This window comes from Parus major, chromosome 6 (genome assembly GCF_001522545.3).
Source record: "Parus major isolate Abel chromosome 6, Parus_major1.1, whole genome shotgun sequence".
Classification (NCBI taxonomy): domain Eukaryota; kingdom Metazoa; phylum Chordata; class Aves; order Passeriformes; family Paridae; genus Parus; species Parus major.
The window spans coordinates 4,853,497-4,878,314 of NC_031775.1; the positions used below are offsets into that span (position 1 = coordinate 4,853,497).

A 24,818-nucleotide genomic window follows, 5' to 3' on the forward strand; every position below is an offset into this window, starting at 1 on the left:
TGCATGATGATCTCACCATTGCAGAAATGAGACTTCAGGAAACACAAAGACATTTCCTTTAAGCCAGTCTAAAACCTTCTAAGATTCATGATTCAAGTTTACACAAGAATCACTTAATCAAAGCCTCATTAAAATCAATTTTACCAATTAAGGAGTGCTAACCACCCATTGATCTAATTACCCAATATGAAGCCCCCACCCTAACATAGTAATGCTGAAGTTCTGCTCTACCTTTGTATTGACAGTTTTGTCACCAATTTCATCATAGTTGGAATTTTAACCCACCTTGTAAATTAATAGAATAATTTCCAAATATTTGCATCCATGCCAAGGAATAATAATATATATAATATATATTTTATAATATATAAAATTTTTATAATATGGCTACTTAAAAGCAACATGGAAAGCAATTATCCCACATCACCAGAGTCAAAAATAACAGCTGAAAGTGTAAAGGAATTTTTCCAGTGTACCAATTTTAACTTCATTGTGTATTGATAAGCTAAAATATAGGTACCATATTATACTACTGTGCCTCTCTGGGCAATCAGTTAGCTCCTAATACATATTTAAGATGCAAATATTTTTTAATTTATCATAACATATATCCTCAAAAAACACTGTCAGGCTAAAGGAAGGTTTGTTTGATTAACCTGTCCATTTGATTAAAGGCCACATTCTGCATCAGCACATTTCCTTATGTATTTTTTCACATGTAAGTTAGAACACATGACAAAGCTCACTGTGAAACCAACTCACTATTGTTAAGCAAACTCTTTCAAAATGCTCAGCTTCTAGCTTGCTTCTTTCTTCATAGTCTACCATATATAATATAATTCTATATAATTAACTCTTGGTGGCTACAATAGAAACAAAACTCTGTATATGCACATGCATACATCTCTATTAGGGCTGTGGTCAGACTAGGCAATGGCACATAACATTTTATGACTTTGATTGCTGATTTTAAAGCAGACTCAGACTAACACTGCTAATACAAATTACATGCATCAATTTACAAATACCTATATGAAAGTGTTTCTGATTTACACAACTAACAACTTAACCAATGCATTTACACTTTTTTGAAATCCCAAATTAATTTTGAATATGAGGATCAAAACATCTTAACTTGCGCTCTTCAGTCAGGCGTTTTACATTAGTAATGCAGGGATGTTGACATGAGATTGCTTTGAGCAATACAAAACACATGCCATGGTGCACTCATTAAGTATCTGCATAATGAGTTCCATCTATATAGACGACTCACCTCATTACTTATCACAGGTTCTTCTCCACGACTATGGAAGAGGTATTCATACGCTTTATAGTTTTTAAATACACTGAAAAACAAGATAATATAGATTACCCCAGCTGTAAATTTTTGGAAAGGTAACGATATCATAAGTTTTGTTAAACTAAGAGTTACCCTCCAGCATGTAACATTCCAAATTTTAAAAAGAAACAGTTGTTTAATTTCAGATACAAAAAACAAACAAAAAAAGGATTTATTCTACAGATGGCTGTAGAAAATACAGTGCAATACTTAAAAATACATCCACTTAGTCTTTATGAAATTGAACTCTGAGATGACAAAGTTCTACTCTGAAAAAATGTAGTTCCTGAAACACTTATCACCAGGATACTTATGCCTTTTATTATCAGCAATAGCAGACAAGAAGGAAACAAAGCTAAACCAGCTTTCAGATTCTGGGATGGGCTGCCAGTACAGGGAGAAAGTTTGATCTTGGAACACCAAAACAATAAAGAATAGAAGTATTTATTCTCTCAAGGTCACTTTGAAAAATCAATGTAGTATTTCCTCAAAGAAAAACTAAAAAAAAACTAGATTAACACACAGCAGTTTTGTGTATTACAACAAAAGTAACTTTAAATAGACTTTGTCAATGGACTAAAATATTTATCTTCATTAAAACACGCATGGCTATTTCACATGTTTTAAATCATTTTCTTTGTTTCCTTTTCTAATGATCAATGATATAGCATTTGTTTAACCAAAAGTTTTGCTTGTCACAGTCCATCTGTTACAATTAGCTCTTCTCTTACAGTCATGGTACAGAACTGCTGCCTTCTGTCATGTCATTTCAACATATTATTTAAAACTCTGTGATTTCATTTAAAGTCCAGGTTGAAGAATGATTCCAAGAATTTACCACAGTCCTGCCTGCTGTATCCATGAAAGGTGTGGCAATATTTGCAGTGAACATCTGTAACTGGTTCCTGTGCTTTCTGGCTAGGGACAGGACACAGGCTCTTTTCTTGGAAGACCCATCAGTTGGGTCAGCAGTACCATCAGCTTGGTACCAGTAAGGCCCATGTAAGAAGTCTGGCTGCCATCAGCTAGAGGCTGCCTTCCCCCAAACCCAAAGCACACAGGAAATTAACTAAGTTCTTACAGTATTTGCAATTTAATTTAAGTACATTTTTATTACAACACTTCACCAAAGAATTCCTGACATGTTTCAGTAGAGACACAGAAAATATGTTTAAAGAGAGTTCAGGACTTAACTTGGAAATGACTCACACTGATTTATGTAAATCTATGTCCCCTTTCATACACACCTGTCATTTGGTAAAATTCTAACACAGATTATATGAAAAAAGACAAAAAATATTTTATGAACATCACAGACACACAGGAAATAAGACATATATCCTTCCAATCAGATTGACAGAAATTAATATTTCAAATTTGTTCTCCTATCCAAGTGCTTTGGAAATAATCCTGATTTACAGCACCTAAAAGTCAGGTATTTTACTTCCCCTTTCCCCCCAGATGTGTTATGGTACTCTTTATGGACTATGTTACAGCTACATATAATTTAATATAAGTACCCAAAAATGTAAGTAATTGTTTTTGGCATTTCTGAATTTTATGTCTTTATTTTTAAAAATATCTGTGTTCAACCTGGTGCCCATAATCCTGTATGAAGAAAAAAATTCCTCTGTTTAATGCTCTTTAAATCAAATCACACAAATTAGACATCCACATTTATTTAGAAAAAACTGTAGTTTTCTTTCTTCTATCAGGCATTATACAAAATGCCCCTTTTTGTTTATGTTTGTTGTGAACAATTTAAAAATTTCATAACTGTGTTTCTAGCAATTGCACTGAAATAATTTTACTTGTTTAAGTAATAGTGTTAAGAATAGGCCCTCTTATGATGTCGTATGAGAATCTGAAGGTGATTAACAATGACATATTTCCCCAGCTCCACTGCTTCCTGAAAATGAAATGTCAGGAGCTATGTTAATGTATGTTTGCCCAAGAAGACAAGATAAAAAGATGATAACTGTAACCTTCCACCAAACCTGAAGGTGTCATTGTAGTTGCTGCACAGCTTCTGCCAGTGTGGTTAAGCATTTGTCCCTGTTTCCATTATAAATGCCATCGGTTTACAGCTCATTTGTAAAAATGTGATCTGAACTACAATGTGTCATACTGTTTTGAGTAGGAAAAAAGCTACAGGCTTATCATCTAATATTAAACAAGAAAAAATATATTGAACTAATACAATAATTTGAATTGTAATAAAACTTAACCTACTTCTAAGTTCATAAAGTTTAAAGTACACCCATTTAAGTGTTCTAATTCCATTCTTATTTAGAAAAAAATATTCCAGTGACTGAAACAATGGATTGCATAAATTGGACACATATGATACATTTCAGTGTATGTGTCTACATCCATGACATGGCCACAGCACACATTTGTAATAAATTGAGTAGTTTGGACATACAACACCACATATTTGGTGGTCAAAATACCACTCTGCTGCAAAAGTTTTGCAGTTTGATTGTATTCCTGCCCAGCTAATACTTTGGTGGAAGCAGGATGGAGCACCTAATTTCCTGGATGAAATTCTTCCAACTGTGAAGGAATTACTTCATGGACAAGATATCTCTCAATAGATAATTTACACAAGAGCTATAGATATGCTGTTTGGAAAGAACATTTGTTCCATATAAATATATAAAAGACAGACAGGAAGACATAAGTAAAAGGAGCTGAGACATCTTAAAATGCCAAGTTTCCTTTTAGTTTAGGGCTAGTACTTGGCAGGACATTAATTTGCCTTGACGACAGAAATTAGGGATTTAAAGAGATGTTCCCATTTCTTATGGGAAGAACCTTAAGTGCTTTATATTTTCCATGAAAAAGCAATGAAAGAAAAAAATCAGACAGCAGGAGAAAGAGACATATTTTATAGTCCAATCATAAGAGAAATTGCCTGCAATGGGTTTAAATCCCCATCTGAATCCAAGTACTCTAAACTGGAAAGCTAATAGCTACCCTAGTATTTTACCTTTCTTCAAGAGAAAATACTTTTCTGCATTCAGGAAAACACTCCAAAAAACCCTTCTTTGCTGTGTTAAACTTTTCCTAAAGAACAGTCAGAAAATTCCCAACAAATCTATATATAGATCAATCACGATCTTACCCAATTTTTATGCCCATATGCCACAAATAGCCCCATCCCCCCACCCCCCCCATCACCCCCTTTCAGGGCAGAAAATGGGCTGAAAGGCTACAGCTGCAGTACAGTGGATGAGCATATACTACAGGAGTAATTTACTAATTTTCCATCTCCTTGCCCCTGATATTCATGGATGGTTAAACAGCTTGAGAACCATTCTGTCCATCATGTACCGCAAACAGGGGTACATCAGTACAGCCACTGCCTTAACCACATAATTCCAGTTGAAGAACGTGAGTACAAACTACTGTACAGTAAAAACTTTATACAGAGGCATTCCTGTTGCTATCAGACTCAGTAATTTTCTCAAATAAATAATAAATTTACTGCTGTTTGTATCTCTTTCTGTGTCTCTGTTTAAAAGCTAAGACCTGTCACAAAATATTTTCATATACATACTTGATTTTTGCTGATTTTGAAATGCAACATTTTTATGATTCCCATATGATCAAAACCTTAATTCTGTAAGTACACAACTTGAAATCACTTCAGTCCCCTATAACTGTCAAGGCCAGACCAATACTTAGAATAATAGACTCTAGAGAAGATGTAAATAAGAGAATAAGAGTTACAATTTTATTTAGATGGAATGTTAAAGTAGCTTTTAAAAGCAAAACAAGAATATTGTCCAGCCACCACTCTTTTTTGTTTTAGCACTTGAAACAAAATCCAAAAGGAATATTTTCAGCATAATCTTACATTTTGATAAACTTCCAGTCTAAATTTATTTTCTGGGCTTTGACATCTGAGGCCAGATCTTTACTGCTCCTTGCATATTCTCTCTCCTTTTTCATGATATAAAGTTTGGTGTTTGCAATACATTGGCATAGTAGGAAGGTATCCAGTAAAATAAAATACTAGTATTAGTAGTAGTGTAATAATAATAATAATAATAATAATAATAATAATAATAATAATAATAATAATAATAATAATAATAATATAGTAGTTGATGCTGTATTTGTTGTTAATGCTATTTTATCAGTCATTTCCCCACTATATTAGATTACTGAAATAAGAACAGATTCTGCAGAAATAAATACCTGGCAACCAAGTAATCAATGATTGCTTTGGCTTGCTCAATGCTGAATAAATTCAGGTCACCTCTTTCTGCTGACTCAGTTTCTCCTATTCCAGCCAATGCTCTTTCAAGTTCTTTTAAATTATCTCCCAAGGTCATATGTTTGCCTGCAAAGTAATCCCAAAGAACAAAATCCATGTATAAACATGACAAGGTGGGATTGGATTTTTTGGCCCATTTTAATTATAAGACTTCTTGAAGTTTTAGTTATGACCCAGAACTTTAAACCAACAGCAGTCAAACCATTTTATTGCCATTATTCTCATCAGTAAAGTGTCCATTAAAATTCCACTACAAAACCACCACTCTGCCTCCACAGTGGAAGGATCACAATAATGGGTGTTCAAGATACTACAGCTTCACCTCTTACCTATGCTGAGAGAACCACAGGCAGAATAATAAGCAATTTTGAGAGGCAGAGTATGTTTTTCCTTAAATAGTCTGGTGCTTATGAATTGTAAAAGATTATTCTTCTGACCATGCCTCTTGCAACATAATCCATTAATACAGGAACAGATAAAAAAAAAGGTGAAGAATATTTCACCTTATATAATAATAATTTATATATTATATATTAATATAATAAATGAATAAGTGCTTACAGTCATAATAGATTAAACATGAATATTCATAAGACCCTGCATGTATCATCAAACTTGGAGATATTTGCATCATTCCAAACAAGATAATTACTTTACATTTTTACCCTGGAAATCAAAACCAAATGCCAAAACAGGTTGGAATTAGAATTTAAATTCTGTTTGACAACTGTCTTGACAAAGAGGACAATCTGAAATGTATCAGCGCTTGTTGAACCTCTAAAAATAAAGGATTCATCTTTCTGATTTGCACATAGCATATGCTGTTATAAGTAAACCAATAGTTGTAACAAGTTGATTGATTGTTAACATTGGGTTATAAGTTAATGGTTATTTAATATAATATGTTTCTAGTTAATGGTTAGTATTTGTCGTTAGAGAGTTCGGGTTCTCATGTTTGTATAAGGGTAATGGGCAAGGTCCGGTGGTTGGTATGGGTGTGGTCAGGTGGAGTTGGGGGTGGCCCAGGGCTGGCAGGGTATCGTTTGGCAGTATGGAGGATTCAGCAAACCAATAGAACACTCCAGAATATGACCTCCTAAGAGTGACATCTGTATCGTAGACAACAATTGGTGGAAGAAGCGACAAATCACTCAACACCCTGGAGGAACGATTGGCCTGGAGTGCACCCCATTAAGAATCAATGAGAGCCCTGGAAATGGGCCAGTCAGAAAGTGGATTGTAAACAGACCAATCCTGGACAGAGGGGAGTCTATAAGGGTGGCAGTGGGACTTCACTTGTGGTCCTCCTATGGAGATTTATATTCCAAAGGAGGGTGTTTGGTATGGTTGTAGTGGAACTCAGGCTTATCCTGGGTTCCTGCCTCTGTCAGTGTTTTTCTTTTTGGTTAATAAAGTGTTTGACTTTGTTTTTCACCCAAAAAGTCCATATAACATATGTCATCACTAGAACCATGGGAAGTTTAAAAAAAAAACCTTCAAACACCATTTATTTTTTCCTTTTATGTCTAAAAAAATCTACAGAAAAACTGGGGAAATATCCACCAGTGGCGAAATAAATTTATTTTCCTCATTGTTTTAAGTCTCTACTGATACACTCCTTGGGTTTTTTCATACAGAAAACAAATTAAAATACTTAGAAGACTTCTGTTCTTTCATAGTTTTGCCCTTTAGTGGTACAGCAATCAATGGCTTGAAAACTTTACCTCACTTTTCAGTAAGAGAGGCAACAAAATATAAATAACCATATGGGAAGGGAAAAGAAAGAAACAGAGAGAATGCAGAGGAAATAGAAGCCATAGGAAATGAGGAAAAGCAACAGAACCAGAAATAGCACTCTTTATAGGGAAGGAAAGGCACATAACAGGATCGCTTGGACCCTGAATATGTTGGTAACTCAGCCAAATTTTCTTTTTCCTCTGCACACCTAATTTTCAGTCCCAGCCACCTGTCTCAGGAAGACTCATGCAGCATTTCTGTGAGGTAAGGAGCACTTTACCCTCAATGGATAGAAGAGAATCAAATCATGTAACTCATTCTGACTCCCCATTAAGCAAGACCTCCTGTTCTCCTTGCTGCTTTACCAGACTTAAATCTATTTCCACTACCCTCCATGTCTAAATCTATTCTTCCCGCCCTCTGCTACTCTTGCTATTATGGCCAAGTCAGCTTAATTCTTCAGGTTGACTGGGTCCAGTGCAGGGAAAAGAAATGAAAGGGTCGTTAACATAGAAGACATTAGAATTTTACTTTTAGTTGAAATGTTTGATAATTACAAGAAAATTCATCTCAACCTTGGACTGTGAAACAAATATAAGAAGTTTTCTGCAAGCATTTATAACAATATTTTCTTTCTCTAAAAAACATGTATATCTTAGCCAAATCTAAATGGATTTTCAAAGGACAGCAAAAAGCAAATTCACAACAATTGCTTGCCAAGTCTTTATCTTTACCTCAAAGCACCAGGGCATTAGACCTGTTAAAAATAAAAAAAGACACAAAATAGGATCATTTTCCCCACAGCCTCTGTCTGCAAGCCCACTGAACTGGTTCAGTTGCAATTTTATATATAAAAATTCATCAAAAGCAGTCAGGGCCACAGAAAATTTCAGCTTAAAGAGTTAAAAGCTTGGCAAAGCGTAATGCAACTAAGATGACATTACTGAAAAACATCAGTCAGCTTTAATAACTGGTTGTGCTTCCAGCCTGTCTTGTACACATGTATTACATGGACTCATAAAACTAATTTCTGATGGGTTTTCATTGTGCTCCATTGTTATAGTAATATAGTTAACATATGTTAAGATACTTTCTCATTGGAGATAGGAAAGACAACTCGAATTCCAATTATCATAAAGCACATACTTATTCTGTCAAAATTCCAAGTCAGAAAGGCCCTTGAACTAAATTACAGTGAAAGAGTACAATAATAACTATTATGAGCTTGATTTTAAATATTTGCCTTCTCTTTTAAATGAAACTGCTGAGCCCTTTCACTCTTTCTCTGGGATGGACTTTTCTCAACATAATCATCTTCAAAGTGAATGTTAAGCAAGCATTAGAATCACTGACAAAGATTTTATAGGACAGTGCAACCATTTTTTTCAGGTTATTTCATTTCCAGTAGACCAAGCTTGTGCTTTGTGGCAAATTTCCTTGTAGCCACAGGAGCTACAGTCCTTCCATTGTCATTTTTAATTTTCAGCAGCAATGCCAGTTTACTTCCCTCACCAGCCCTTAGTTAACATAAATTCTGGGCCAGAAGTGCAGCATTTGCCATACAAAAAGCTGAGAGTTGATTGATACCTCCAAGGATAAAAAAAACGTAATTCACTTGCTGTAATGTAAGCAGGATGTACTGAGTATCTCAAACAGCAGAGAAATGTGCCCAAGGCTACAGTGAATCAGTCACTGAGGAAGCTGGAATTGGAATTTAGGAGCTCCTTGCTCTCACTCTACTGTAATTATTATTTATTCTACTGTAGCAAAGGAAAGGTCTCTTCAGGACCTGACCCATTTGTACCACATACTGTACAAACAAAGAAAAAAGAATATCCTACTCAAAAAATTGTGATCTGTCAGTAAAAATTATTTTCAGGTACAAGGTCTAACATACCTATATTCAAGAGGAAAATAAATCACTTCACAATTACTTGTAATTAAATATCACTTTATTAAAATGACTGGGAAACATTCTTGCCTTCCAATTCAGATATTTATTTTACAGTTCTTAATTATACTTACTGCTGAGGTTCTCCAAGGTGAAATTTAATAGATCCATGAATCCTGAGAGTTGCATAAGACTGAAGTTCATTTCTCTAGCCCACCAAAATCCTGCAGTATAATAATCTAGTAAAATAGCTTCTTTCAAAGATGTCTTTATTTGTGTAAGATTCAGAAATTCTTCCATCTTCCTAAAAAGTTCAGAGTAAAATAATGGAATTAAAAAATAAATTACAGATTCCAAAGTCATACTTGGTCTGCATGCAATTATATCTAAAACATTTGTTTAGTTGCTATATTATTCATATGTGCTTATAATAATACACAATTTCTTAAATTGCTACGTATGTTATTGTTATTAATATATAATTAAGTATTAATTTATTACCAATATAATTATTAATAGTATTATATTAATGATATACATAATTTGTTGAATTTAGCTACATCAATTCCTAGATAACATTACCTGCAGGTTTCAGCAGACACTATTGAAGTATTAAGATATGACTAACAAAAGAACAAAAACTAGAGCATTACTGTTGTGGTTTTAAAACATTAACTAAAAAAAGTACTAGAAAACTTACTTATTTCTTGCTGTGAGATATGGATTAGAACAAGAGCAAAACAGGCTTAAAACTTAAAAGGAACAAAGAAAATTTGTTAACAAAAACTACAAGAATAAGAAACCAGAATAAAACCCCCAGAAACCCTCTTTTTCCCACTACCCAGACATTCCCCTGTTCACATGACAACATAGAGACAAAAAACTTGGTGGTTAAAACAGTCTCAATTTTGCTATAGTCTTTTCATCAGTCTTTGTAGAGAAAAAGAAGTCTTCTTCTGCTAATCTATGGAGTTTTTTCACCAGAACACCATTTTCTTCATGGCTTTCTACTTCTCTGATGCCAGCTGCCCGGAAATTCTGCTATCAGTTCTCTCCTCCCATTTCACATCACTCTGAGATGTGTTATGGGTCAATGAGTCAAGATGGGGTGTCATTTTTAAGGATGAGTTATTCAAAGGCAGAATTTCTCTTCATCTGCCTCTCTGGAAACAGAACTTTTCTCTTTGTCTCTTAAAGGCCACAAATATTCAACAACTACTTCTCTTTTTCTGTTCCAGCATCTCATAGGATCACAACTACTTCACCATTTGCTTAAATCTACACTTTGAAATACTCTGTTCTCCCCAAAATACTCTGTCATGAATTAAAGGAGTTTTTTCAGAACACTATTGTCCACCTCCATAGCTTTAACAGAAAAATATTTCAGCTTATTAAAGCATCTCTGTATTTCTCTTCCCCCTCTGAAGCTTAATTCCTTTCTTCACTGTCTTTGATAGTTTATGGTGTCTTTTTACATGTTGATCACTCTCTCTCTCTGGAAAAAAAAAGGATTAATCTGCAAGTCTCATCTGGATAGTGAGAGTTAAAATCTTGCCCAGGGCTTTTAGATGGTTCTGTGATCTCTGCCGGAGCAGTGGCTGGAGCTGTCTACGATAGAAGATTTTTTTTCACAGCTGCTCTGGAGGAGTGTGGTCACTGTCTCAGCACGCTGCAGGTCAATGGCTTTCTCTCTCCTTACTCGGCAGTCTCTGGTGAAACTCAGCAGCGGCAGAAACTGCAGCTGAGCCGGGGACTGGCCTGGCTCTGCCTGGTCCCACTTCCCTCCCCCGTCCCCTGCTCCGCGGCCTTGTCCAGCCTGGTAGGAGGAGGAGGAGGCTGAACCGGAGCCCTGTTACCTCTTCAGAAGCTGGAAACCAAAGTGAACAAGAAATTCCTGGGCTTAGGTCTTAAGGTGGTGTTCACAGGTTGATCTCACTTTTCAGTGGTCAAAACCACTGACAATTCTCAGAAATTTCCAGTTACTGGTCAGGAGAAAAAAATTCCCATCAGCCTCCAACAGTTTTAACTTCCCTAGCTCTCAAAGCTAATCTTAAAGGTGCAGAACTTAACATATAACATAAACCAGGCGACTGGAGATACCAGTATCATAAAGTCACCCCAGGACAATTACAAAACCAAAGAGAAATATATTGAAAATTCTGGAGGAAAAAAAGTGTTTCATCAGGAATTGGTTTGTGGGATGAAATGACACAACTAGTCTCCACTTTCCACTATCATGCTTTCACTCTGATTTAGATGGTTTTACAGTAGTAATATGAACTTGTTTCCATTTCAAGGTTATTTTTCATATGGCCTCTGATTAAAAATTACATTTGAAAATTAATGTAAATAATATATAATTACTAAAAGTAGCTAAAACATTTAGAAGTTTAAACTGCACTTCCATACTGGTCAAAAGATTTAAAAAGAGCCTTATCCCATTTTACTGGTACATGATAAATTTTTTTCTGCTTAATTTAACTTGCAAAATTTACGAAAAAATACACTCCCTTGTAGGAGACCATACTGTTGCTGATACATTTATGTCTACTCTATCCAAAACCAGAATTAGCTACGTCTTTCATAATAGCTGTGTGCTATTTTCCACATGAAGAAAGAGGACTGGGGCTAGGACTTGGTTTAAATTCTTCCAGTATTAACTTCAGACATGTCTCAGTCAGTTAAGTTTTACATTAAAGCAATCCTTGGCTTAACTACAGCTAAGGATACAGGTGCCAGTGATCACAGTTCTTAGTCCCCTGCAAAAAAGCAAGGTTATCTCAAGCCCTGCTGCCTTCTCATTCCTTCCTAAGAAGGACATTAATTCCAGACCTACTGATAGCAGCCATTAGATTTTCAGGGGTTTCGCAGACACAGTACACATACGCTGTTAAATGAGTTTCTTTCTTTAATTACTGACTCAAAAGCTAACAGAGGAAAGCACATAATCTAATCGGTTTTGGACTTGGAATCCAATCCAATTTTTTCCAATACATGTTTTAAAACATGCATTCCTTTGTTCTGCATGACAAATTCGTATGGCTGCACACATGCAAGTTGGTTAAAAACACTTAACTGTGTACTGGAATAGAAGTGGAACGTGGCCAGCTGAACTTTCCAAGGTTTGAAACAGTCCATATCCTCTCTCTCTGAAGCTTCTGCCAACTCTGTGTTTTCATAATCAGAGCTTCTCAGGGATTTAGATTTTTTCTGATTCTGCTAAAAATCCCAGTGCTCATCTTTTCAATATTCTAAATGTTCAATATAATATTCTTAAATATCTTAAATATTCAATATAAGACATGTCACTGACAACAGTATCTGTACATGATTGAGAAATGATGGGGCAGTTAGATTTCCTAGTTATCCTCAGTGCTTTTTCTTTCTTCATAGGGCTCAAGTCTTATGGACAGCAGTACAAAATTCCCTGATAGACGGGACTGGAGGACATCAAAACTCTCATACTGAATCAGATCTAGTCTGATTTTCTAACCTTAGCTACGGCCTTCAAACTGCTCTTGTAAATAGACACAATGCACTGTGGTAAACAAAATTTTAATGCTGCTGCTAAACTGCTTAGTGTGCATAAAATATCCTGTAACTATGCTACTTTCACTCAGATGCAGTATATACTTTACATTCCCCTTGTACAGTCTGTAAATAAATACATATGTGATCAGCTGCGTCTCAAATAGCGTATGATCTTTCAGTGCTTTTTAATCTTAATGAGAAAGCTGAACAAAGAATTGTGTCATTAAGCACATTTTAGTCTTCGTGAGTTGTACACTTCAGTCTCCTCTAAATTTAAAGAGGCCTATTGTGCAAGAGAGAACAGGAAAGGGAAGAATTTTTGTATTGTTATTTAATGGTAACAACTTTTCTTTCCAGTTTTCTTAAAAAAAATCCAGAAAGACCTTTTCTCCCTAGAATAGTGACAAATAGGAAGAACAGAATATATTTCAGGAATATTTTAATCATTGGTAAATGGTTACCTATTCAGAAGAACAAAGCTGGATTTTATATAACCCCCACCTCTTCCTTCCCAAACTAGACCAGCAACCCAGCCCTTTGGCTTTTAATTCCCTAAGAACCTGCTAACAGACACAAGTGCTCCTAAATAATTCTTGCACTTCTGAAAAGTCCCATTTTCATATATAAATCTGGAGCCTCAGGTTGAACTCCTGGCCTCCAAAATTTAACTGCTATTAAACACTAATAACAAGGGAGAGTGTTGGTACAGGAAAGACAAAGACAGCCTGACATCAGAAGTCTGGCTGCCTCCTATTTCCCCACTGCACCATAATGGGAACCCACTGTTACCTTTTTAAGCTTTCCATCCCTTGCTGAACTATTAAGACCTTTTTGATTTTTTGGTAACTTACTTTAAAGTACAGAATTTTGAATGTTTTAGCAAAAAATGTTACCCAGTGAGACTTACAAAGAACATCTCAGCATCAGCCTGTTCTTATTTACATCTTAGTATTTTGTCTACAGCATATTTAAAGCTATTGTAAATTCAGAAACCACAACAAGGTGAAATACAAGTGGAACAAACAGAGTCTAAGCAAAATCAAGAGCTATAAGAAAAGCAGTAAACCAAACTGGATCTGAGACCAAAAGTATTTTTTCCATCTTTTGTGAATAATATTAAATATCAATGATTTAACTGAATAATTAAACACTAATGACATAACCATCACAAAAGAAATCTAACAAATAGTGTACAACTTTTATTTCATTATTATATGGGTTCCAGCACTGTTCATTGTTACTTACTTTTCAACTCCTTCCAGATTTTCTTCTGACAAGGCAATAATTTGGGAAAGAGAAATAAATGTCCTATTAGTAATCTGTTTTCCACCTACATCATCCTGATCTTGGATTTCATCCTGATCTTGGACTTCATCCTGCATACAGGTGCATAGGAATGTAATTTTAAAGATGTTTATTATGTTATGTCAGTAACTTAGCTAAATAACATTTTTATATTGAAGAGGTATACAAGGGATTAATTCAACAAATGCCAAAAATGTAAGACAACTGTAATTATACAGCAGTAGCACAATACCTTAACACATTCTCACTAGAGAAAAGCTGGGCAGATACATGGAATATAGTATTTTTATCATAAATTCATATGGGAATACACTGACATATTATGCGCTGCACAAGATTAAATTAATTTGCAAGTAAAAACAACAGAGATTTAAAGGTGCAAAAGAATCCATGAATCTAAATTGGACCAACATGATACTGCATTGCACAATAATTAAATTTTAAAATTAACATTCTCCTAAACATATGATGAGAATAAACACATATTACTATGCTATTTGTTCTCCACCATGCGCTTGATTGCATTTTCAAATTTACTGTCTACACTCTGTCCATCCCCTAGCCATACAAAAGTCAATGATGTTTGTTGCAAAAGAATGATACACAAGGATCTGATACTACTGTTTCTAGAAAGAATGCACATGTTTTAGGGGATAACAAACTGAGCATCAATTAACAATGCAATGGTCTATAAAAAAATAGGAATATTTGATGATATTTTCTTTTGTGTTGTCATTGACAAAAAGAAATTTCAGTAAAAAATCTATGAAATGCAAAAAACAGCAGGAAAAAAATCCCATAAAACTGTTTCCCAAAAGAATATGGAGATGGCAAAGTGAGGTGTGAGATGAGGCAGCCCCTTCAGAGAGGTGCACAGCAGGGGAACAAGGGACAATGGTTATGGGACAGTGCTCCAGGTGAAAGGGATCCACTGTAGGGAATCATAAGGAAAAATACTACACTATGAAAATATTTAAGCGTTAGAATAGATAATTCAGAAAGGCAGAGGAGTCTCCATCCTTGCAGGCTTTCAAAACTAAACTGTAAAGAGCCTGGCTGGGCACTTCGTGCTGGCCCAGCTCTGATCAAGCAGCTGAAACAGTTACAAAATGCCTTTCTGCTGGGAGTCTGCCAGGCCTGACCACACGAACATCTGTCACAGTTTGCTAGTAGCAGGTATGCTTGTACACCTGCAGGACCTGGTGTTTAGAGAAGTGCAGCAAGGCAAAGATTGCAGAATCCTGCTTCCAGCTCACATAGGAAGAGCAAAGCAGAATTCCTGACATACACTGATTTTTGAGCCTGACCAGCACTGCTCTGAGCTGCTATCAATTCACTCCAGTGCCAGTCAAGGAGAGCCCCCAAATAAAGCTACACTACTCCCCCTGCTGCTGCCAAGCTACAAGATGTATTGAAATCTGTGACTAGCTGAAGAACTAATCAGGCAGGACAAAACAAGATTGCAATGCAAGCAACAAAGAACATTCATTCAGTGAACAGACTATTCTTCCCCTCTCTAATTAAGTACTAGAGTACTTTCACATATATTTCAATAAGAAAAATTATTGTTCCCAACTGTAAACAAGTCAGTCTCAGATACAATGTCTCATTGGAACAAAAATGGAGTAACTGAAGGCTTCCTTCACACAGTTAAAAGCATGATGTTAGTTCACTTTTATTAGCAGTAATTTACACAGAATAAAAAAACCCCAACTCCTACAGTCAGTTATGCTGCTACAATTGAAGCTGAAGGGAAAAACCAATAGCAATACATGCTAATATTCTACAATTATTGAAAGACATATTTCAGTACGTAGAAAAAGTATAAATGCCTTCCTACAGTGGTGTTAGAAACCTGTTGAACATGAGATTCTTTAGAAGCTGTGGGAGCTGAATTAAATGGATAACTGATACTGATGTTTTGGAAACTGAATTAATGCTCCTCTCTCACTTTCTCTCAGGATGTTCAATACATAGAATACTTCAGTTTGGTGACCACCACTACATAAATTACATATTACTCGTATGGACATAATTGTTAGTAAGGAATAATTACATCTCGCTGGGCATAATTGTTAGTAAGGCAAAATGTTAATGTTTTACAAGTTGCAGTTTAAACTGAAGAGATAGGCAGGTGCTGTAATTCAGTGCTGCAGATAAGGCTCCGTAATCTGCACATCAAACCACAATAGTTTACAAGGCAAGGTGAATGCCTCCCAAGAACCATTTCATCACCTGGAGCCTGGAACAACATTTCCAGTAGCAACATTCTTACCAATGTATTACTGGTTTTGTTAATGCTTATGATAAGGATGGGGTTGGGGTGCCACTGTCCACTATAACAGGCACAGGTATCAGATAAGAAGAAATACTGTTACAAATGACAGATGAGGAAATATGGAGAGAAAGCACATGATATTTTTTATTTTTTTTTTTAATCAGCAATGTTTCTGTAATTTAAGGAAGTAGTGAAGGTCCATAAATCATTTAAACAATTCTGTGTTTATGGACAGCTTCTGTTTGGGTTGAACCTACACACAGACCTGATGAAAAGCTTATAAGTATTTTGATTGATTACTTTTGTCTCTTGATTGCTGTCTTTAACCACTACTGAAAATACCAGGAGATTATTTTTATATGCATTCACTGGTGTCAAAGAATTTAGTGTTCATTTTAGTGTTAACTGCAGTGACTGACTGAGGTAATCCAAGGTGAGTTAATTCTAGTAATGCTGTCTTCATCTGTCAGGAAAAAAACTCCTGAAACCACTCCTAAAAATGCCCATTCCCAGCAGTAGACAGCCTACTTAAGTACAGGCTACTTCTAGAGAATTATTTGTTACTGTTTTATTTTTCTTTGAAGGATTTTCAGCTGTTCTGAATACATAATATGTTCCTGCCTATTCAACACCTTATTGCAAGTGCTGTGGGCATCCCTTGTTAACAGCATAAAATCAAGATACCAAATCATACATTCTAAAATAAAAGAGTAAGATCTTCCTAAATCTCTCAGCCAGTGTCCACAAACTACCATGAAGCAGGAAACAGCAGCAGCAGCATGATATAGTTAAACAGCAAATTCCTAAAAACCTCTGTGTTTACAGGGGTAGGGAAGAACACTCAAAACTCCAAACCCATACTGAGCCACCCCTGGCTAGGAAAAATGCCCCACCACCTGCAGTTTTGGTGAGGACCTTTCCAGAGTGGCCAAACCTTGAAACACAGCAATGGCAACGAGCATTCCTGAAGAAAATATAAGCTTCTTCTTTGGCATGAGCCCTCTGCAGTGGTTGAAGATAGTATTTGCATTTGTTTGAGAATACACCACCACACTTTGCAAAATCATGGCTTCCAAAAATATACACACAAAGGAACAGCTTACCAAATCTTGTCAACTCTAGCAAATACTGAAAGTGGAAGAAATCCAAGATCCTGCTGTCCTCACCCCACCAGAGAAATCAGACTGGACTCAACTTTCCAGTAGCTCATGTAAAGCAAGCTCAACTACTCTACCTGGGCTGACAGCAGTGCAGATGTACCCTAGAAGAGTGCTGTGTATCAGTTACAACTATAATCAAAGTGGGAATGAAAAAAACCTAACCAAACGACACCAGCAACAGAGGCTGTTATTTGTATTATTATACACATTTTGTTATCAAGCTGTCAAATGCTTCAGTAGTGGCAGAAAATCCTGAAGCTTTCTCCATAAAGAGTTAAGGCAGAAACAGAAACACATTCACTCTGTTTTTAAAGGCCCAGCTTGTCTGCTCCCACAATGGGAAGATCCAATAGTTGCTATTTTTAGTCATAAACATTTCTTTTGTCATCAAACAAATGAGGAAATAAAAATAGCAGCACTAGTTTCAACTACCTTCAAAAGGGAAATATGCAGATGTGTCAAATGCAAAAGACAAAACCAATAGGCAAAGAAAGCTTTCAAGGACCATTATAAACATCATAGTGTCCTTTTAATAACAAAATAAATAACAAAATAAATTTCAAAAATTTCACAGTCCAAATATCAAGATTTATGGATGACCAAATGTATGACAACATTAAATTTTACTGATGTTCTCCCAGCTGCAGACCACTTATGAGAAAAAATGTTGTTAAAAATAAAGCAGCAGCAGCAGCAATACTTGCTAAGATCAGTACTCAGATTTTCTAATAGACCTTCTGCTGGAAGCCATTACAAGTTGTAACAGTTATAAAAATATTCAACTTAAATCAAAAGGAATTGTCTCAAAATGTAAGAAATTATATTTAAAAACTATCAGAATTCAGAATTTCCTACACCTTGCTTATGGACCATGCTAAGCTACCATCAGCTAAAACTAGAGACTATAGAAGGTGATTCATAAAAACAAACAATTCCACAGGGCTTACAATAAAAAAAAAAACATAAAGGAGAGACAGAAATATCACAAAGGTAAGCAACTGTGCTAGAAAAAACTTCAATACATAAGGAACAGAAAACACGTGAAAAAAAAAAAGTTCAATGAATTCCTCTAAAGATTTTTTTATAAAGGCATGAAGTAAAAACTACAAAAATTTTAGCGGTACATTTCAAACAGATGTATGATATATTTTTGACAGCCTGTCGGTTCCCATTGAGCACACGCTGTAGCCTTTCACTGTGATTTGACTGCATTACCCCAGTGTTACACTGCTCCAACTGCCAAAATATTTACGGAGAGTGCTAACGGGAGCACACGGTGAAAGATGCATATATTTTTCATAAGGCATTTAGAATACTTTATAACACATTTCACATGGAAGAGGGTTTATTTATTTAAGGAAGCCTAAATGGTAAGCTTTTTGTACTGACAAAGACACAACCATGACACTACTCCACATTAACCACCCCCATAACAGTCACAGCATATTCTCCACTGTCTCAGCCAGTGGAGACAACAAAGCAATTCAACCAGAAGAAAATTATCTCGTAGTAGCTACAACTACATAGATAAGCTTGAGGGAGAAATTCTGAGTTGATGCAACACCTCATACATTCTTGGGAAGAATAAATTTTATTCTTATATCTCTTCACATGCAGCATGAGATGAGCTGCCTGTCACAAACCACATCTCTGTCAACCAAGTCAAAAACGGAAACAGAAAAAAAACACGGAGGAGGCCTAAGACAAGCAAATAAAACAAATACTAATGCAAACTCTGTGGATTTGTAAAATCCTCCAGAGCACTTCAGCTACCTAAGGCAATGAAAGGCGAGAAATACAACCGTGATATTGCTGGAAGGAAAGTGTAAGCTTGCTTCCACTCCCCCAGTGCCCTTTAAAAGGAAACCACAAGCCCTTCCCTCAACAAACAAAAATTGGAGACCCCTACCATCACAAAAAAGCTAACTATGGTGGTTTGACCTAGGCTGGATGCCAGGAACTTACCATGGCCTCTCTGTCAGCCCCCTCCTCAGCTGAACAGGGCAGAGAAAATATAATAGAAGGCTTGTGAGGAAAGATGAGGACAGGGAAAGGTCACTGACCAGTCACTGTTATGAGCAAAAGAGTCTCAGCTTGGGCAGAAAAATGATAATTCATTACCAATTAAATCAGAGTAGAATAATGCAAAATGAAAACCTACATTTCAAAATACTCTTTACCCACCCCTCCTCTCTTCCCAGGCTCAATTTCACCCCCAATTTTCTCTGCCTCCTCCCCCCAGGAGCACAGGGGAATGGGGTAAAGTGCTTGCAGTCATTTCATCACATGGTGTGTCTGACCCTGCTGTCTCCTCATGGGGAAGATTCCTCACACTTTAACCCTGCTCCAGCATGGGGTCCCTCCCACGAGGGAATCTTCCATGAACTGCTCCAACACGGGTGTCTCCTCCGCTGTGACCTCCATTGGCCACAGGGGCACAGTTGTGTCACCACGGGCTGTAGAAGAATCTGCTCTGGTGCCTGTAGCACCTCCTTCCTCTTCTTCTCTGCTGGTCTCGGTGCTCACAGGACTGTAGCTCTCCTATATTCTCACCCCCTTCTTCCATCTACTGTTGTATGGTTTCCTCCTTCCCCCTTCTAAATCTGTTTTCCCAATGATTCCTCTCTCTGGTGAGGTCAGCCTTGGCCAGCTGTGGGTCTATCCTGGAGCTAGCTGGCATTGGCTCTAGTGGACATGTGAGAAGCTTCCAGCAGCTTCTCACAGAAACCACTCCTGTAGCTCCTTACTACCAAATCCTTGCCACACAAACCCAACATACCAAGAAATAACCATACATTTGTGAAGGAGCGTCTGTAACCAAGTGAAAGCTGGTGAGGCAGAGGAAGATCAGAGGTAGATGAGGCACCCACCAGCAGTAGCTCGGGGTGAGGTGAGAGGGTTTGAGAGACAGACCTGGCTGGGCTGTGCCAGCCCAGGCTCCACAGTCTCTGCTGGAGGAACTGCCTTGCTAGGGCTGGCAGTGTCTCTCCATTGAACTGCCTGGGGGGGTGACAGTGAAACAGGTGTACTTGTACTTGAAACCACACCCTTTTCTACACAAAATCACAGAATAGTTTGAGTTGGCAGAGACCTCTGGAGGTAATACAGTCCATCCCCCAAGCGAGATGGGTGGCAAAGGAACACGTCTAGGTGGGTTTGGAATGTCTCCAAATGTGTCTGTCCAGAGATGGACACTCTACAACCTCCTTGGACAGCCCGTTCCAATGCTCTGCCAACCTCAACATGAAGTTCTTCCTCATATTGAGATGGAAATTCCTCTGTTACGGTTTAAGTCCATTGCTCCCAATCCTGTCAGCGGACACCACTGAAAAGAGACTGGCACCATCCTCCTGACCTTTGAGACATTTAAATATATTGATGAGACCACCTCTCAATCTCCTCCAGACTAAGCAAGTCCACCTGCCGCAGTCTCTCGTCACAAGCGATATGCTCCAGATCCCTCACCATCCTTGCGGCCCTCAGCTGCAGCTCAGCATGGACAATTTAATACAAAACACCCCAACGCCGTCTCAGGCCCGCCACTCCTCTCCCGGCAGTACCTGCGCGCTCTCCGCCATGGTCACCCAGCCCCGGCACGGGCGGCCCCGCCCCCGCTCCCCTCAGAGCTCCGCCCTGCCCCTCACGGCCGCGCTGCCGCCGTGGCAGGGCCTGGCGCCTGCTCCTTTTTCTTTAATGAACTTGCAGCAGTTGTGAACTAAAACTGCGTCGAAACGTTTTCTTTGTCAGCTTTCTATTGTATGCAGCAGCAGTAATTCAGAGTAATAGCAGTTGCCTCCAAGACCAAATAAAATGAAAGCATTTGGTAGATGAACAGTAATGAAAACAAAGAATGATCTAACTTTGTAAAGTTTATGGGTGTGCTGAGGGAATTGGTATGGCAAAACAACTTCTTTGTAGTGCCCCACATAAAGCAAGGGCCTCCCGGGATTTTCTGCAGCTGTTTCAAGCTCTGCCACTGCTTCGGAGCAGTGTGCCACCTTCAGAAGGTTGTCATCCTCAGCTTCTTAAAATGTGTAAACCACAAAGTACAGTGTGTGTCCTAGCTGGGGCACAAGAGACAAGAACATGCCCATTACCCACTAAGATTGTGATGTATAGTGTGAGATTCAACACGTCTGTAGCTCCTGTTCTTGCTCAAACACCCTGACCCTCACTGACACAGGTAGACCAATCACACTTCCAAAAGGAGTCACAAATCTTTGAGGTTCAGAGAGCTGGATCCTGCAGTGTTTTGTAGAATTATTCACAGTATTTTAAAGAAACAGAGCCCACACTGTGAATTTTAAAGAAATAGAGACCATACTGTGAATTCCTACAATTTGTGCTGTGCTCTGTGTCTGATAGCTGTATAGCTGTGTTACTTCCCCTTTTACAGTGTATATAAATCTAATCAAATAAGAACATTATTCAGAGCTGCAAGCACTGCACATAGTAAGGTGTTAAAACTGGGAAATTAAGTGTGGTATTTGGACGCAATGTAACATTGGGTACATTATTATGTTATCTAGTTGGTAACAGGTAGATTCTAGACTTAACCGTGCATTCCTCTGAACTGATAATGCCCATTGACTTCCATGAACATTTTCAGTGTAAAAGACTTGAGGGCTTAAAGCCTTTAGAAAGATCTAATTCTGTTTCTCTTGCTCAATATAAAAGGACTGAATTCTCGCTTACACAAAACGTGAACTGAGCAGGTGATTGAAGCTGAGCAATGATTGAAGCTCAAACCACGTTTCCAGTAGTGAGCTCCTAAACTTCCTACTTTTCAATTTAGATTTTTAAATAGTTGGTGTCAGAAGGCTTAGAAATAAAATAAAAAAAGGATTCAAGAGTCACATCAAGCCATGCCATCTAATTTCATGTGGATCCTTCATGTTTACAAAATCATGTTCATGTGTATGTGAATAGTTAAGGTAGCTTTTTAATTTCCTTCAAATACAAAACTTGTTAAGTGCAACACAAAAATACTGAACCTCAAATGCTGACATAGTCTTTTCCTACTACAGGTAACCATGGTAGATTTCCTATGATTTCTAATGGTCACAGAGACTCCAGTTTAGAGGAGAACAGCAGAGCTCTTTCTCCACTGTGCAGCTGTTTTTGATGCAAAGGTTTCCTGAAAGTGTCTGTCATTTAATATTTTAAAAGTTTAATTTAAACAGAACATATTTGAAATTCTGGGTTTACAAATAAGTGCTCTTCTATTTCTCTGAGAAGCAACCAGAGTTCAGGTTTGGGAGATGTTTTGCCAAGATTGGTATCACTCAGCACATGAGGATCTTGGAAAGAGCACTTTCTTTATCTTCTGTCTTTGATTAAAGCTCTTTAGCTCATGGTGCCTGGGCCACCTCTAGCCTGTACAAGATAACCACCACACAGCCCACTAACACTCAGCCCTGGTAACGGCTGGGCAAAGAGCTGGTTGCTCCCCTTAATTTTCTTCAAGTCCTCAGATTTTCATTTTGTTAACTATGCTCTGAAGCATCACCAATATAGCATCCCCACACTGCTCCCTGCACAATGAACTACACGTCTTTGTAGAAATACTTTCCTCTTCATCACTCCATCTTTTGGGCAGGGAGCAGATTACTTGCATCACACAAATCCATGTCAAAAGGGGAATATAAGTCACAGCTGCAAATAAATCTTTGATAGTGCAGGCCACCTGCAATCGGAACACAACCAGCAGCTGCAAGTGCTCCAAAATATTCCACTGAGTCTTCAAAACTTTTAATAACCAAGGTGATTCCATCTGATTTTGTGACTCATTGCAGAGATCGTGGCATTTCAGGAGAAAGTGAAACTTAATTTAATAAAAATAATGAATTTTCAGAAGTTGCATTTTATAAAGCAAAGGTTTTGTAACACAAAACAGGCCCACATAAACATCCTTCTATTGACAGAGATCTTATAAAAATGTTCAATTACAAACACATTTGCATTCACTTTTAGTTAAGCATCATCAAGCATAATAATTAGACGTAGGCAAATTTAGGATGAAAAGCAGATGGAAACTCGTAGCAGAGCCTTGCTTGTTACATCAACATCAGATGGACATATAGCTCCTCTGGCTGCCAGCCCTCGTGACAACAAGTTGCTTATACTCATGCCCTGTGGTTCAAGAATTGAGAAGAAACCATGGGCATATGTGGAGAACTTGCACACAGTATTTGACTTTGACCCTCCTAGTAATAAATGGGTAATTTGTGAAAGCAACAGGACATTAGGGCTACTTGACTCTTAATAAAGAGCCCTGCATTACTGTACATGAGTGCATTAACATAGTAATTAATCATCCCCTCCTAGCTCCTTTATAACATTCTTCACAGATAATCTATCCAGGGAACAGCATTCCCCCTAGGTAATGTTCTTATATTTTACATATATAGATGCACATCTTTAGAAAAAAGTTCTGGGCATGATTATGTACTAGGAAAAGAAAAACATAAATGTCAAGTTGTCAGGGAAACATTTTTTAAAACAAAAGATAATTCTGTCATTTCTCAGGCAGTATCCAATTAAAATGAGAGACAGGTATGAGAGGATAACTGCTCTGGTGTATCAGCAGCAGGATAGACAGAGCCTGGAGTTATTTAGGGAGAGATGCTGCTTCTTTTTTTGTTCACTGTTTGTCAACATAATCTAGCTCAGTATCTCTCCCTTCCTGTTTAATCAATAGGTAGACAAAAGTTTCATGTGATTTTACAGTGATTTTGAGAGACTTGTAATGTTGGCCCAGCAATAAGAAAGTACTAGTTAAATGTAGTAAATCATAACTTTTCAATTATTCAAAACAATATGCTTACAGAGAAATGAAAGTAGTAAAATGTGTATTGTATCAATGTTTCCATTATCTTCTTGCCATAACAAGAAGTGGCTCAATGGAGGATAAAAACAAATTATAGATTGATTCTCTTCTTGATTATAGCCAGAAGACTGCTATATATATTGCCAAGAAATTGAATTGAGGTTCATAGAAATCTTAAAAATTAGATAAAAAATACTTAAAAGAACATGTAACCCATCTCCAGAGGACCTGTACTTTTCCTTGCCAATAAGAACTTCAAGCAGAAATAGAAATTTATTTAATCCAGTAGTTCAAGACAGCTCCTTACTATGTATTAAATTGTAGGAATAATGTAAATGTTTGTATAACAGTAGACCATCAGCAGGAACTAAGAAGGCTAAGGTTTTTCTCCTCTCTAAGTACCTTTTAGTACAAAAACCTGATGCATAAGGTAAAGCAAGATGGATAATCTAGAGCGCAGCTG

At 37.2% G+C, this 24,818-nt stretch overlaps 1 protein-coding gene across 8 annotated transcripts in view; it reads right to left on the minus strand.

Annotated features, from left to right (window-relative positions):
* CABCOCO1 (ciliary associated calcium binding coiled-coil 1) overlaps positions 1-24,818 on the minus strand; it is an 80,230-nt gene that overhangs the window by 40,763 nt on the left and 14,649 nt on the right. For 4 of the 8 annotated variants that reach the window (XR_004498170.1, XM_015632608.3, XM_033515811.1 and 1 more), the window contains exons 1-5: positions 21,087-21,144; positions 14,029-14,159; positions 9,387-9,556; positions 5,546-5,690; positions 1,274-1,346 (exon numbers count right to left, since the gene is read on the minus strand). Coding sequence is in view for 7 of the 8 variants with exons in the window: in XM_015632608.3 (XP_015488094.1) it covers positions 1,274-1,346; positions 5,546-5,690; positions 9,387-9,556; positions 14,029-14,159; positions 21,087-21,104 (537 nt within the window). In the remaining variant the exon portion in view is untranslated. Of the gene's footprint in view, positions 1-1,273; positions 1,347-5,545; positions 5,691-9,386; positions 9,557-14,028; positions 14,160-21,086; positions 21,145-24,818 lie in introns of those variants that run through there. The other 4 variants (XM_033515810.1, XM_033515808.1, XM_033515809.1 and 1 more) reach the window with 2 other exon arrangements.